Source organism: Talpa europaea (assembly GCF_964194135.1).
Source record: "Talpa europaea genome assembly, chromosome: 11".
Taxonomy (NCBI): Eukaryota; Metazoa; Chordata; class Mammalia; order Eulipotyphla; family Talpidae; genus Talpa; species Talpa europaea.
In genome coordinates this window covers 93,164,111-93,176,832 of record NC_140078.1, presented here as the reverse complement: position 1 = coordinate 93,176,832, position 12,722 = coordinate 93,164,111, and the positions used below count along the sequence as shown (strand labels likewise).

The 12,722-nt window shown below is 50.2% G+C and overlaps 1 protein-coding gene across 6 annotated transcripts in view; it reads right to left on the bottom strand.

Moving 5' to 3' along the window:
• Positions 1-8,909, bottom strand: part of SH3BP5 (SH3 domain binding protein 5) — a gene marked incomplete at both ends in the record, with an annotated part of 47,091 nt that extends 38,182 nt beyond the window's left edge. For 5 of the 6 annotated variants that reach the window (XM_084247612.1, XM_084247611.1, XM_084247615.1 and 2 more), the window contains 2 exons: positions 6,995-7,057; positions 8,772-8,909. In XM_084247612.1, coding sequence (XP_084103738.1) covers positions 6,995-7,057; positions 8,772-8,909 — 201 coding nt within the window. Of the gene's footprint in view, positions 1-6,955; positions 7,058-8,771 lie in introns of all 6 variants that reach the window. The other variant, XM_084247610.1, reaches the window with a different exon arrangement.
• Positions 8,910-12,722: the final 3,813 nt, after the last annotated feature.

Here is a 12,722-nt window from a genome sequence, read left to right as displayed (position 1 = left end):
AGTTCCCACGTCCTCCTGAGGCTGCTGTGCCCGGGACCACGCTGGATGGCAGTGCTCTAGGGCAGTGTTTCCAACTGGGCACAAGTTTGCACCCCAGGGGACACTTGCTGGTCTGGAGAGGTGCTTGGTTGTCAGGCACATCAGGGGATGAGGCTTGGGGAGGGGGTGGTTTGGGGTTACTGGCATCTAGACAGCAGATGCTGCTGAGTGCCCTCCGAAGCACAGGACCGCCCCTCACGTACATCCGGCCCACATATCAACAGAGCCAAAGCTGAGCGCCTGCCCTGGAACAAGGCCCTTGAACTCTCTAGGCCTCTGTTTTGTTCTCGGCAAAATGAAGATGATGCCACGATGATCTCATGTATGCCCAGGGCTTGGAGCAGGGCCTGCATAGAGCAGGCACAAAAATGAGGGCATGTCCTCCTGCTTGTACTGCATGCTGCAGCCTTGCTATCCTGCTCCGGTAACGGTGGCAGTAGTGCTCACCCGTGGCCTGACAGGCGGCATCACTGGAATAAAGAAACTGAGGTCCAGAGACAGTAAGTAACTTGCCCGAGTTCCCCCAACCATGGGGAGCAAGCGTTAGTGACTCATTCATTCAACGACAGTCTATTGTCTCTTAACCACATTTTGCCACAACAGACCAACAGCACAACAAGGGACTGTGTGTACAACAGTGGTCCTAAGAGGCTAACCTGCTCGGCCCACGTCTACAGTAGGCTGGGCCGTCCAGCTTCAGGTCATTACCCTCTGCGACGCTCGCACTTGGATGAAGTCCTCTAAAGACCGATTTCTCGGAACAGAGCTCTACTGTTAAGGACCAGTGGCAGCATCTTTGCGCTCCTATCTTGTGCCAGGCAAAGCCGGGCTCACTCAGAGAAACAAACTTATCTCCACCTCCCAGCAGAGTAGCCACAGAGCGGCGGCCGGCTGCTCCAGTGACTGAAAGTCCATCCTGCTACCTCCCTGGCCTGCATGCTCCTGCTCACTGGCCCTTCGCCCAGAACCAGTCTCTAAAAAAGAGACATCATGGCGAGGCCTTTGGGGAAAGGGGAGCCATCGCCAAGCCCACGGCAGGCCTGGCCCTGACATCGGACATCTGGCTGGGGCTTCTCCACACCAGCTCCCCGCATGGAGGCAGGCCCTGCTTCCCCCAGGCCTGCGCTCTCAAAGCCCTCCCTCACACAGTGCATCCTCTGGTCCTCCTGGTTCCCCAGGGTGGGATAAGAATCACAACCCCAAGTCCTAGAGGAGGGGAATCAGTCCCCAAGGGGTCAAGAGCCCCCACTGTCAGCAGACCTCAGATTCTAACCCAGTCAACTGACACCAAAACCCTGTCCCCTACCCCTCCCTAGGATTGGGGTTTTGGTCTTTTTTTCTCTCTAACAATAAATACAAATTCAATACAAGTAAGGAAAGAAAGGAAAATACAGACAATTCACACATTGCTCACCTCTCAGCAGACTAACAATGGGCCTGGGCATTTGGAGGCATTCCTCTGCCATGAAACACGTTCTGGAGAATAGCACTTACTACACGCTCTTCCAGACCCTGCTTTTTCACACTGATGTGCTTTTTATGCTAAGCTATGCCGTCCTCTGAAAGTCTAGATTCTAGCAGTCATTGCCTGGGCCTAGTATTTATTTTTAATCCCCTATTGATAGTCATTTAGATTTAAAGATTTCCCAAGATTTAAAACCATGCTTCCACAGGCACTCGGGGGCCTGCAGCCCTGCCCAGTTACTGCTTTAGGATAAATTCCCACAAGTATAATTGCTGGAACAAAGTCACTCTCCCCTGACAGCCAGCAGCAGTGGGGGTCGGGGAGGATGGTCTCTGAAGCAGGAAGCCTGAGTCCCACCTTACCCACCGCCAGCAAGAGTCAGCTCCTGGGACCAGCTCCCGGGGTCAGAACTGCGCAGAATTATAATCTGTGCAGAGACTTATTCTTTCCATTCACATCACATTTTTATTAACTATCTAGATTGCTTGTCATTGGCGTTCCTTCATTTTTAAATAATTAAATAAAACAAAATGTAGTAGACTAACATTTTTTTAAAAAAGCGACTTTGAGTACGTTTATCTTTACAACTAGTCAGCCAATGGCCAAGGCAGCAACAGCGCCCACCACCCCCCCTACACCCCCCACTGCCCAGGGCAATGCAGGTGACATCTGGACTGTCACTGTTGCTCTCCTACATCCACACTGTTATCCTACCATCTCCAATCACTTGGGGTGTCCAGGCCCCAACTCTGATGCCTGGCTTAGTTGGACCAGATCTCACCTGGCTACAAAGAGGTCTGGTCCCAGCTCCTGCCTGCCACCAGGCCAGCTTCAAGAAGCACTTATGTCTGGCTTCCCCTTGTTGGGGTGTCCTTCAAGCATTCCCCAGCACGTTCTTCAAGTCTCAAAGAGCCCAGGGCACAACCTCTCACCGCCCCCATCCCCACTCCCACACACAGAAAGTGCCAGGATGTCAGAAAAGAATTTTCTCTCCCCCTGACTTGAGCTAATAATCCATTACAGAAAAGAGGGGCTGCTCCAAATTATCCCACCTTCTCTCCTCTATTGAATTTCCAAACTCGAAACAGTTTTCACTTTTCCCCCAAAGAGAAATGTTTCGGGGGGGGGGGGGGCAGAGGAGTAGTTTCTGGGTGCAGACTTTTTGCAAGTTTGAGGAACAGATGTCAGAATCAATGCCTTTTCCAAACATCCTATAAAGGCTGCCCTAGACCCATCTCCACCCAAGCAGAAGGGCAAGAGAAGGAACATTTACAATTAGCTGCTTTCGCCTCCCTGAGGAAGGGCAGGCAGGAAAAGTCAGATTTTAATTACTCGGAGTCAGAAAAGCTGTGTGGGGGTAGGAGGCCTGGCTGTGTCCTTCCTCGCCCTCCTCCATTTGACCATTTCACTGTCCTAGAACAGCCGGTCTTTACAGCAAGCCAGGGAAATGATGAAAACATTGTGGTAAAAAACAATAATAATAATTGGCAAGGAATATTGCCAACCTTGATTACAATGAGATTTAGAAATTCTCTGCGCTGCCATCTTGTCTTAACATTTGAAAAAGACAGTTCAATGTGATGTGCATTTTTAAATTACATTAGCAATTTCCTTGTATTGCCTCACCAGGCAGGGTTACTGCTCATTGAATGACCCGGTTCCCCCAACCCTCCTCCATCCATCATTCAGCACACGACCCCCTCCCCACCTTAGCAGTGGCTGTTCCTTCTGTCCGGAATGCTTATCCCCTCATGGCTCACTTCCCCTAGGGCATGCTTTCACGGGAGCCTTTCACACCCACTTTATGCAAGCCTGCATCCCCTCACTCATGCCCAAACGCCCACACTGCCCGGGTCCCTTCCCACTTTGCCCTTCTCTTAGCACAGTTCACCCTGTCACCTGCTGTGTATTTAATTGCCTACTGCATTTCTCCCTCTCTGTAATGTCTCAGGAACACATGGAGTCCCCTCCACCCTCTTCACTGCTCTTTCCCCATCACCTAAAACTGTCCTCAGCACGTATTAGGTGATCAATAAATACTCGAAGAATGAATCATTAAAGCTGACTAAACAATGTGTCTATGGGAAAATACATTTTCTTAATTTGCAACATCAGGCTGATAGCCAAGGGCCTCTCTGGTTGAAAGGTTATTCCCTTCAATAGTCTGAGAAGGCTGGTCCCAGCACTTGATAGAAATCAGAGTACAAAGGGGACTCAACACCCTTCAAACCAGGCCAGAGGCTAACAGGGGTCCAGGAAGGGGCAGCTGTGCAGCTGACCACAGGGCTGGTGGCTGGCAGCCAGCTGTCTTTTGATAATCTCCGACTTGAACAGCCGAGAAGGAAGGGGACTAAAGGTGAATCCCACCTTGGCCTATGGCTCCCCAGGGACAAGGGTGCCAAGTTCCATGAGTAAATTAGCAGCCCCCACAAACCTGGTCACCAATTCGGCTTCATCAGCATCGGACAAAATGAGGGCACTCCAAGTCATAGAAGGGCAAAGGGAAAGGAAATGGGAAGAGCAAAGACATTCTCCAAGAGGCTCCCAAATTGCACGCTGGGTGCAGTCTAGTGCCTAAGCCCCAGGAGGCCGAGATGTGCATTATGGAGAAAATGCACAGAAGCGTTGCTCAGCATGAATTGTCATACTGTTGGTCATGTGTTCAACGTTAATAAATCAAAATATATATTAAATTTATCTGTATATATATATATATATATATATATAAAATAAGGTGTTTTGCAACAGAAACACACACAAGGCCATGCATGGGTGGGTTGACAGAGGCTCGTGGGACTAGGCTACAGGGTTAACAGGGACCCAATACAGGCCAGTGTCCTGTGAGCTCCTGATCACAATGCATCCCTGGGACAATGGCTGAGCCTTCACTCACTCAAAGTTCACAGCGGCTGGATGGAAAATAACTCCCACGAAGAACAAGAATTGAGTCAACACTATGCAATGACTGCTCCCTGCCCCACACCCCCGGGCACGTGCCCCTCAGATGCCCCCATGGCTCACTCCCTCTGCTGCTCCTTGCACATGGACTCTCTCCCTCTGCAGGTTCTGCCCGGGTATCTTCCAGAGACTCTCCTCCACTGCCTCTGCCACACTGCTTTTATGGTAATTATCACCCTCGGCAGTTGTCACCCGCCTGTCTGCCTCACTCTCAACTAAAAGGTGAACTCCTTAAGGGTGAGGCCCTTGTGATCTTGTTCACCCACAAATCTGCAGTGGACAACAGAGTCCTCCCCGGATATTGGTGGCCAGTGTTACCTCGAGGAACACAGCCCGTGAGACACGCACTGCCACCCGCTCCTCCAGGCTCTGCAACACAAGCACCCAGCTGCACTGAGGGTCAAACCCCAGGCCCTCTGCAAGTCTGACAGGAGACACAGATTGGCCTTGGGCTGCCGGGTGCTGTGCCAAGTGCGGCTACACAGCCCCAAACGTGGCCTGTCTAAACTGAGGTGTGCTCCCGCAATATGCACAAGGTTCTGCAGACTTAGCACAAAAACACATGTAAAATCGCTCATGATCTTTGCTGATTTCATGTTGCAGTTATATTCTCTTGAATATTTTGGGCTACACCACATGTATTAAAATTAATTCCAATTGTTATTTGTTTGTTTTTGTTGTTTTTTTTTTTTTTTTTTTTACCTTTTATCGTGGCTACAAGGCAAGGTACAGAGACTTCTGTCATTGGTGTTCCAGTCTCCAGGCCCAGCTGGGATATTGGAGCACATGAAAGGTCAGCCATGGCACCAGCCGGTTCTGACCACCTCTCTCTTTGCCTCTGCCAAGTGCTGTTCAGAGCAAGGCAGGAAACACCTGACCTGGGGTTTCCTGTGACACACAACTAGCTAAGTGTATTCAGAAAGAGGATTCGGAAATTAGGGCTAAAATAAGGTTCACAGATGGCCTGCATTTACCCTCAGGAAGGCGAGCGCTCTGAGGACTAAGACGTGGAATCTTCTTGTTCTGTGCCCAGAATACCGGCTGGCTGGGACAGAGTAGGCAGACGAATGTTTGTGTAATCAATAAATCAACACTTTGCCCCCCAAAAGACTACTTTTCAACGTGTCTATTTATATTTGGGATGACAGAATGGAAGAGCTGGGGCTTGGCCTGGCTCTGTCCTAGGCAATACTGCAACCTGAGTGCCTCTTGGCCCGTAGAACTTTCTATAACAATGGAATCAGTCTATCTAATTTTAATTAAACTTAAATTCTAATAACCATTATGTGGCTAATGGCTACCAAATTGGACAGTGCTGTTCTTTAGACCCTTGTGATAGGATGGAATCAGACAGAGACATGGCAACCTCTAAACTCCTAGGGTTTAGGGCTTTTGTCTGTAGGGTTTTCTTGTTGTTCAATGTATTAAAATTGAGATTCTGAGAGATTAACTGCCCAAAGATACTTGATTCATAAGTAAAAAATTTATTTATGTAGATTTTACTTCATCTGAGAGAAAAGAACAACAGTGTTCATTATCTGTTAATTGGAATAGAGGGATTAGCAATAATCCTCCATTAACAACTCAAGAGCAACAAACTTTGACTCCCCATTGCCACCTCCATATTTGATATTGGCAGGGCCAAGCCACTCAAGTCAGAAATCAAGGCGGCCTGGCAGATTAAATCTCTACCCCCCTCCACACCCTCATTCTTGGGGTGTTCTTTGCTTCTTCAGCTGACACCACCCCTGCTATTTCTCCTACTACTAGAAACAGACCCTTCCAAGAGCTCCCATCGACTTTCTGATAACCAGTCGCAGGCTCTGGGGTAGATATGGGGGTGTTCACATTTGCCAATGGAGGGTAAGACCAACCGCTCCTGAGAAGCATGGGGACTAATTGGTAGCTGTGAAGAATACTAATCTGTTTACACTCAGGTGAGAAGATGCTCATGAAATTCAAATCAAGCTCTAGTTTCCCAAGATTTTTCCCAGCAGGAAAGCCCTTCCTGGTCTAAACAGTTTTTAGTTACCATTAAGATAATTGTATTCTACACACAAGCAGACAATAAAGAAAAGATCAGGGAAGTGGAAGGGGATGAGTTATTGGGAGGACAGTCCAAAATAAATCAGACCAGTCTGAAGAAACACAGTATTTCCAAGTACAAATGTAAGAAATTTTGTGAGCTGACTTGTTATTCTCTATTAAAGGACAAGTTCCCCTCCCCACCCGTGCTTTCAGCTTTTCCACAGACACACTAAGTTGAGGCCTGAAGTGTGTCCACATTGCCCTTGGTTTGGGCCCCATGTTGCTTTCAGCATGAAAAACATGTGAAATTGGATCCACATGTGTTCCACCCACAAGCTGGGCTTGGCGGTGTACTTTATTCTGTCGGACAATCAGCTATTGCTCAACTCTGAGGAGGGAAGAGACGCCAGGAATAATCCACCAGCCATTAAAACAAAATTAACCAGCCTCATGTCAGCAGGACACACACTCCTTCATCCTGAAAAGGCACCCCGCTTTGCGTACCTCGAGTTCAGTCTCCCGTCTGTTGATATCATCCGTGGATTGATTTAACTTCTCCAGCTCCCCCTGATGAAGAAAAGAGGGAGAAAAGGTGTAAGGAATTCATCTTTTGTTTCCAGTATGACTCAGCCCACTATCTGAAAATTAACTCAAGCAAAATTTCTAGGAAGAGGGACAGGTCAGTATTAATTCTCAAAGAAAATAGTGGAGCCTTGGCTAGAAAAGCAAATGTCAGGATTTCTGAAATCCTTTTCTGGATGACATCCCTCTTGAAATACATAGGATTCTAAGAACTTGTTTTTTCTTAGAAAGGCAAATATTTATTCTAGGTATGTTGCTTCAGGTAAACCCACCTGTTACAAATGGTCAAATCAAAACGGAACTTTCAGCTTTTGGCAAGAACTTTGCAGAGGAGACAATAAACAAATCCAAGCCAAAAGTATAAACCCAATGAAATCATTAAAATCAAAGGCAACATTCTGGCATTAACCCATCAGTGGTGAGAATGTTTCTATAAAGAGCTGAAAATCTTTTCAAACTATCAATTACTCAACCTACCTAACTAGGTTGGTGTTTTGTTGTTTTGTTTTTTAAAAAAAACAGCTAGTTTTAATCCTGATCCTTTCAATAAACATTCAGAGTGGCATTTTGTTAAAAGTACCCAGCATATGTGAACTCATTTTACTCTGCAAACAAAGAATCCTGTTCACAGAATTCTGTACGAAGAACACAAACGGATGTTTTTAATTAATAGAATAATTCCTAATGCAGACATGTTTCCACCTGATCTTTATCTTGCTAATCTGCCAAAACAATCCATTTTAAACTCCAACCGCTGAGTTAAATGAGCTTTTAATTGATCTGTGCACTGAAACACCAATTAGGGTTCCAGAAATTGCAAAGCACGCTTAAAAGCAATATTTTTAAAAAATGATTTATGGAAAGGGTGGAAAAACAGGTCCTGGCAGAGGAACCAACTGGGCTTTTCTGCTCAGAGGGTGAGGAGGTGAGGCTGTCACCCCACATCTCGGCTTGGGAATTATTTTTCAATCATCCGCCTTCGAAATGGAGGCACAAAAAGCCAGGCCAATCCGCTGGCCTTCTCTGCGCGTCAGCTTCGCGCTTCAGTTGCCCTGATTTCTCTTCAGGCCGGACCCCAAAACAAGGAGAAGCTGCGTCTGAAGCCACTGGAGGCCAAGCGCAGGGTTGAGCCATCGGTGACAATAAACCCTTCAGTTTGCTCACAATGAATCAAAAAAGGAGGAAGATGGCTCAGGCCGGGCACCTCCGCCAGGTGAGGGCTGCGAAGCCGGGGCTCGGGTGCCAGGGCTCGGATGCCAGCCCACGCCGCAGGGGCGGGCGACGCCCACCTGGCCGGGCCCGCCGACGCGCCCCCGGTGCCCAGCCACCCCCCAGCGGCCCAGCCGAGCCCCCCCAAGGCCCGGGAGCTATGCAGTGCCCGCCGCGGTACCCCCAGACCCGCATGGCGCCCCCGCCCCCCTTTTTCTCTTTGTTGCACATCCTCCTGATGTGCAACATCAGGAGGGGGTCTGCGGGAACCCCCCCCCCACAGCCAGGACGCATCCACGCGGCACTGCGGTCCCCCCTGGGAGGGTGGGGGAGCCGCGTCCCCAACCCTCTGTTCTCGCCCGAGGACCGCCGCGGCCACCAGCCCCCGGGACCGCAGGCGCGGGGGGCTGCGAAGCGGGGTCTGCGCAGGGCCGAGCTCCGCGGCAGCGCTCCCGGACCCCGGGCGCGGGGCGCCCCCCGCGCGCCCTACCTGGATCCTGGGGTCCACCTCTTCTTCTTCCTCCAGCCCCTGTTCCATTCCCTCTTCCTCCTCCTCTTCCAGGTCCCGGGCGGACGGCAGGACCTCGGGGGGCTCCTCCGAGCGGCTCCGCTTCAGCGCCGCGTCCATGCGGGCAGCGGGGCGCCCACCGCGCGGGGCCTCGGCGCGTCCGGGGAGGTGCCGGCGCCGCAGGCTCGGCCGGGGCTGGGTCGCTAGCGCCGGGCACGGCCGGCACCCGGGAGGCGCAGCTCGCGGATGCGGATCGCTCCGGCCCAGGCCGAGGAAGTGGGTGCGGCCGCCCCCTTTCTGCCGCCGCGGTCAGCGCAGCTGCGCCCGCTCCGCCCCAGCCCCGCCAGGGCCGCCCCCCAGGCTGTCCTGACGCTTCCCAGGCCAGACTCCTTACCCACGTCGCCGTCACAAAACCCCAGCTCCCTGTAAACCTCTAGAGGGGTGAGATGAGGGTGCCCCCCCCGCTTTTAACTTAGCACCCCAATAGATCACAAACCCCCCCACATTGGCCGCCTATTTTCGGGACACCTCCCCTCCCCCTGAGCCAAGGCACATTCAACGTATGGCCCGGAATTGGGGTATTTCCACTCTGAAGTCACCTTTGGAATCTTGTATTCAGTGATCTTGGCCTGCTTTGAACACTCGCTCAGCCCACTGTATACACCCAAAGCACGTGTTTCCCCCTTGGGGTGAAGTCTGGGAATTGTAACGACTTCAAGATTCCCCCAAAGAGGGAAGTGAAACCTATGCTCACATCCATGCAAAAGCAGAGGGAAGCTAGCTGCAGCTCCCCGCAGGGAGCCCATAGCAAGGCCCCGGCCTCACCCAGCAGAGCCCAAGCCCCAGCCCCAGACACCTGGGTTCACCTAGTTCCCCCCAAGGTCCTACCTGAATGGTCAGGAAGCGCAGAGGACCCATCGAGCAGGATGTGAGTGGATGAACCGACTCTTCAAGGAGATGCCAAGGTCAGCCCTGTTAGTGGGCACCCTCTGTACAAGGACTTGTGACATGGTGAGGTCTCCTGCCCCCCTGAAAAAGCAGGGCGCCTGAGCTGGCTCTCCAACTCAACATCACAAAAGACCAAAGAAAGAAGGGGCATATCTGTGCTGTTATGAAATCTCCGGGCCACTGTGATGTCAGGGGAGCACAAGGTCACAGACCTTAGCCAAGCAGGGAAGGACATCGTGGCTGCCTGTCTCCTTCAGGACAGGAATGCAGGGTGCTCTTTCTGCACCATGACACAGCCCGTCGGCTCTGAGTCCTGCAGACACGCTCCCTTGAGAAAGGAGCAGCTTTTTGTAGAGCCTGTTTGTAGGGTAAACGGAAGTCATCGGAATTTTTCTGTCCTCCCATTAGCATCAATGGCAGAGACCTGGAGTGTGGTGTGTAAGAGGACACACCTGAGCCAGAGAGGCACTTATAAGGGCAGCAGCAGAAGAGCAGAGAACACAGAGTAGCAGCAGGGGGCAGGGTGTGGGGTGCAGCAGAGAGCATTAGAGAACTCCAGAGAGCCCAGTGAAGATCAGTGGGGGCTGGGAGGCCTGCCAACTTCCGGCCCCCCAGCCACCCTGTACCTGGCTGCCTCACCACAAATGGTGTAGAAAGATCTTTAAAAGCCTGAAAAGCCACTGAGGGCTCCAGGACTCCTCCTTTACCCATGTGCCCAGATCATAGAAACCCTGCTCTGTGCCTTGCTGGCACTACACTATTGTAAAAGCCTCCCCAGAAAGCCTCTTCTGACGGGTTAGGGGTTGCCTCTTGGATGAGGTACTACCCTAACACACTGGCTGTGGTCCATTGTCAAAGGAGACTCCTCTCGCCTCTCCGAGGTCATACAGGTGAACCACACGCAAAGGCTGGTTTCTGAAAAGCTCTGCCTGTTCATTGCTCTTTAAATCAAGGGAGAGTCGGCAATTCTTTGAGAGCTGTGCTGAAGCCCCTTTCGAAGGGCGCATACATTTTCCAGTGAGGGAGGAAGGCAGAGACAAGGCGGCCACGAGGGACCACATGGGGCAAGAGTCACCAGTGTTTCCCTAGTAGCTCTGAATGGAACCTATAACCGAGCAACTTCCTCCTGGCTGCAAAGTAACGGAGGCTGGAGACAAGAACTGTGCCGTCCGCAAACACTCTAAATGTGTTTCAGCTGGCGGAAGCCCAGTCTCCCCAAACACATTCCTGTTCGAGCTGTGATCCAAAAATGGTGGTAGAGTGGTTCAGCAGGCCGCAGGGGCTACCGGGAAACTGCTCTAGAACATCACGTCGTACTTCTGTTGCCTGGTGGGCCAGCGATCGTGTGAATCTCAACAGTGTTCTGAAGTTAAGGAAAATAAACCACATGCTACTATGTTTTCTATTGATATATACAGATACATGCACATGAATGCTAGAAAAGTCTGGAAGGAAGGATTGATACCCAAAAGAGTGGCTACCTCTGGGGCAGGGAGAGGCCATGATTGGCTAGGAGGAGTGTGTGGGGATCAAAGGGAAAATTTCATCTTTTGATGATGTTTTCATATTTTATAGGCAAATGTATTTCTGATGGTGTAATTTAAAATAATACACACTGGCCCTCCCTGTTGGCACAGGGGTTAAAGACGGCGCTATCAAGCTATCGCTAGCCACTGCAGCATGAGTTCAATCCCCGGCCAGGGAGCTGACCCACATGGCACAGCAGACCTCTCCTGTCTCACCCGCTGCTCCCCTCAGCAGTGTATTTCAGTAGCTCTGACTGTTCTGCTCCCCACTCTGTCTCGGGTGACTCTTCTCACCCTCACACCTCTGGCCTGTACCCCAGTTCTTATATTCATAAATAAATAAATCTTTAAAAAAATCCACACTGTATTCGCTTTCTATTGCAGTTCAGCAAATTAGCACAAATCTAGTGGCTTAAAGCTGCCCTCACCCTGACCACAGTTCTGTCGGTATGACGTTCAGGGGCGCTATGCCTAGGTTCTCAGCTTAGGGTGTGTATGCCACACAAGCTCAATCAGGAAGTACGGGCATGAGGGGGTGAAAAAGGGAATGTTAAAATAGTTCCAAGGAGCAATGTTAAATGGCTGAATCAAGGATAGAAAACCGGGAATGAATTTGAGAATGTGTACAGTTGGTGACTGATAAGATCTGGAGGAAGGGAGAAGAGTCAAAGATGATTTCAGAGGTTGTACTTTTAAAAACACACACGTAAAAGGAAAAAACAAAACAAAACAAAAAGAAAGCAAAAAGTAATAAAAAATTAAAAAAAAAAACAGACTTTGTAGTTTGAGTGACTGGATGGCACCAATCATTAGGATGTCTACTATAGAAGTTTTGGTTGGGAAGACAAATTCATTTCTAGAACAGACCGATTTTAAAGGGAAACCCCTGTGGGCCTCTCCGGTGGCGCAGCGGTTGAGTGCTGGGTTGCGAAGCTGCCCGCAGCCTCTGCGGCGCCGGTTCGATCCCCGGCTGCTCCCCGGCCACCATAGGAGGGGTCCCACATGGCGCGCAGACCTCTCCTGCCGCCCGCTGCTCCCCTCAGCAGTGTACTTCGGTCCTTCTGCCTGCTCTGCTCCCCGCTCTGGCTCTGGTGAATTCTCTCACCCTCCTGCGCTTCTGACTGTACCCAGTGCTTGTATAAACAAAACAAACAAACAAATAAATAAATAAACATGCCTCTATAAAAAAAAATAATAAATAAAAATAATAAATAAATAAATAAAGGGAAACCCCTGAAAGTTCAATTGTCTGTTGTGCTTGGAAATAGGTATTGAGATTTTTGGAATGCCTTCCTCCCTTAGCAAGTGCGTTACAGTTCATCCAAACTTTGAGAACAATGTGGGTTTTATTTCTGATACTTCCTGGCCTCCAGGAAACAGAGGCAAAGTGGAAATCTGTTTTGGTGGAGCTCATGGAGAGTTACAGTGACAAGAATTACATTTGAACTGGGTTCCAATC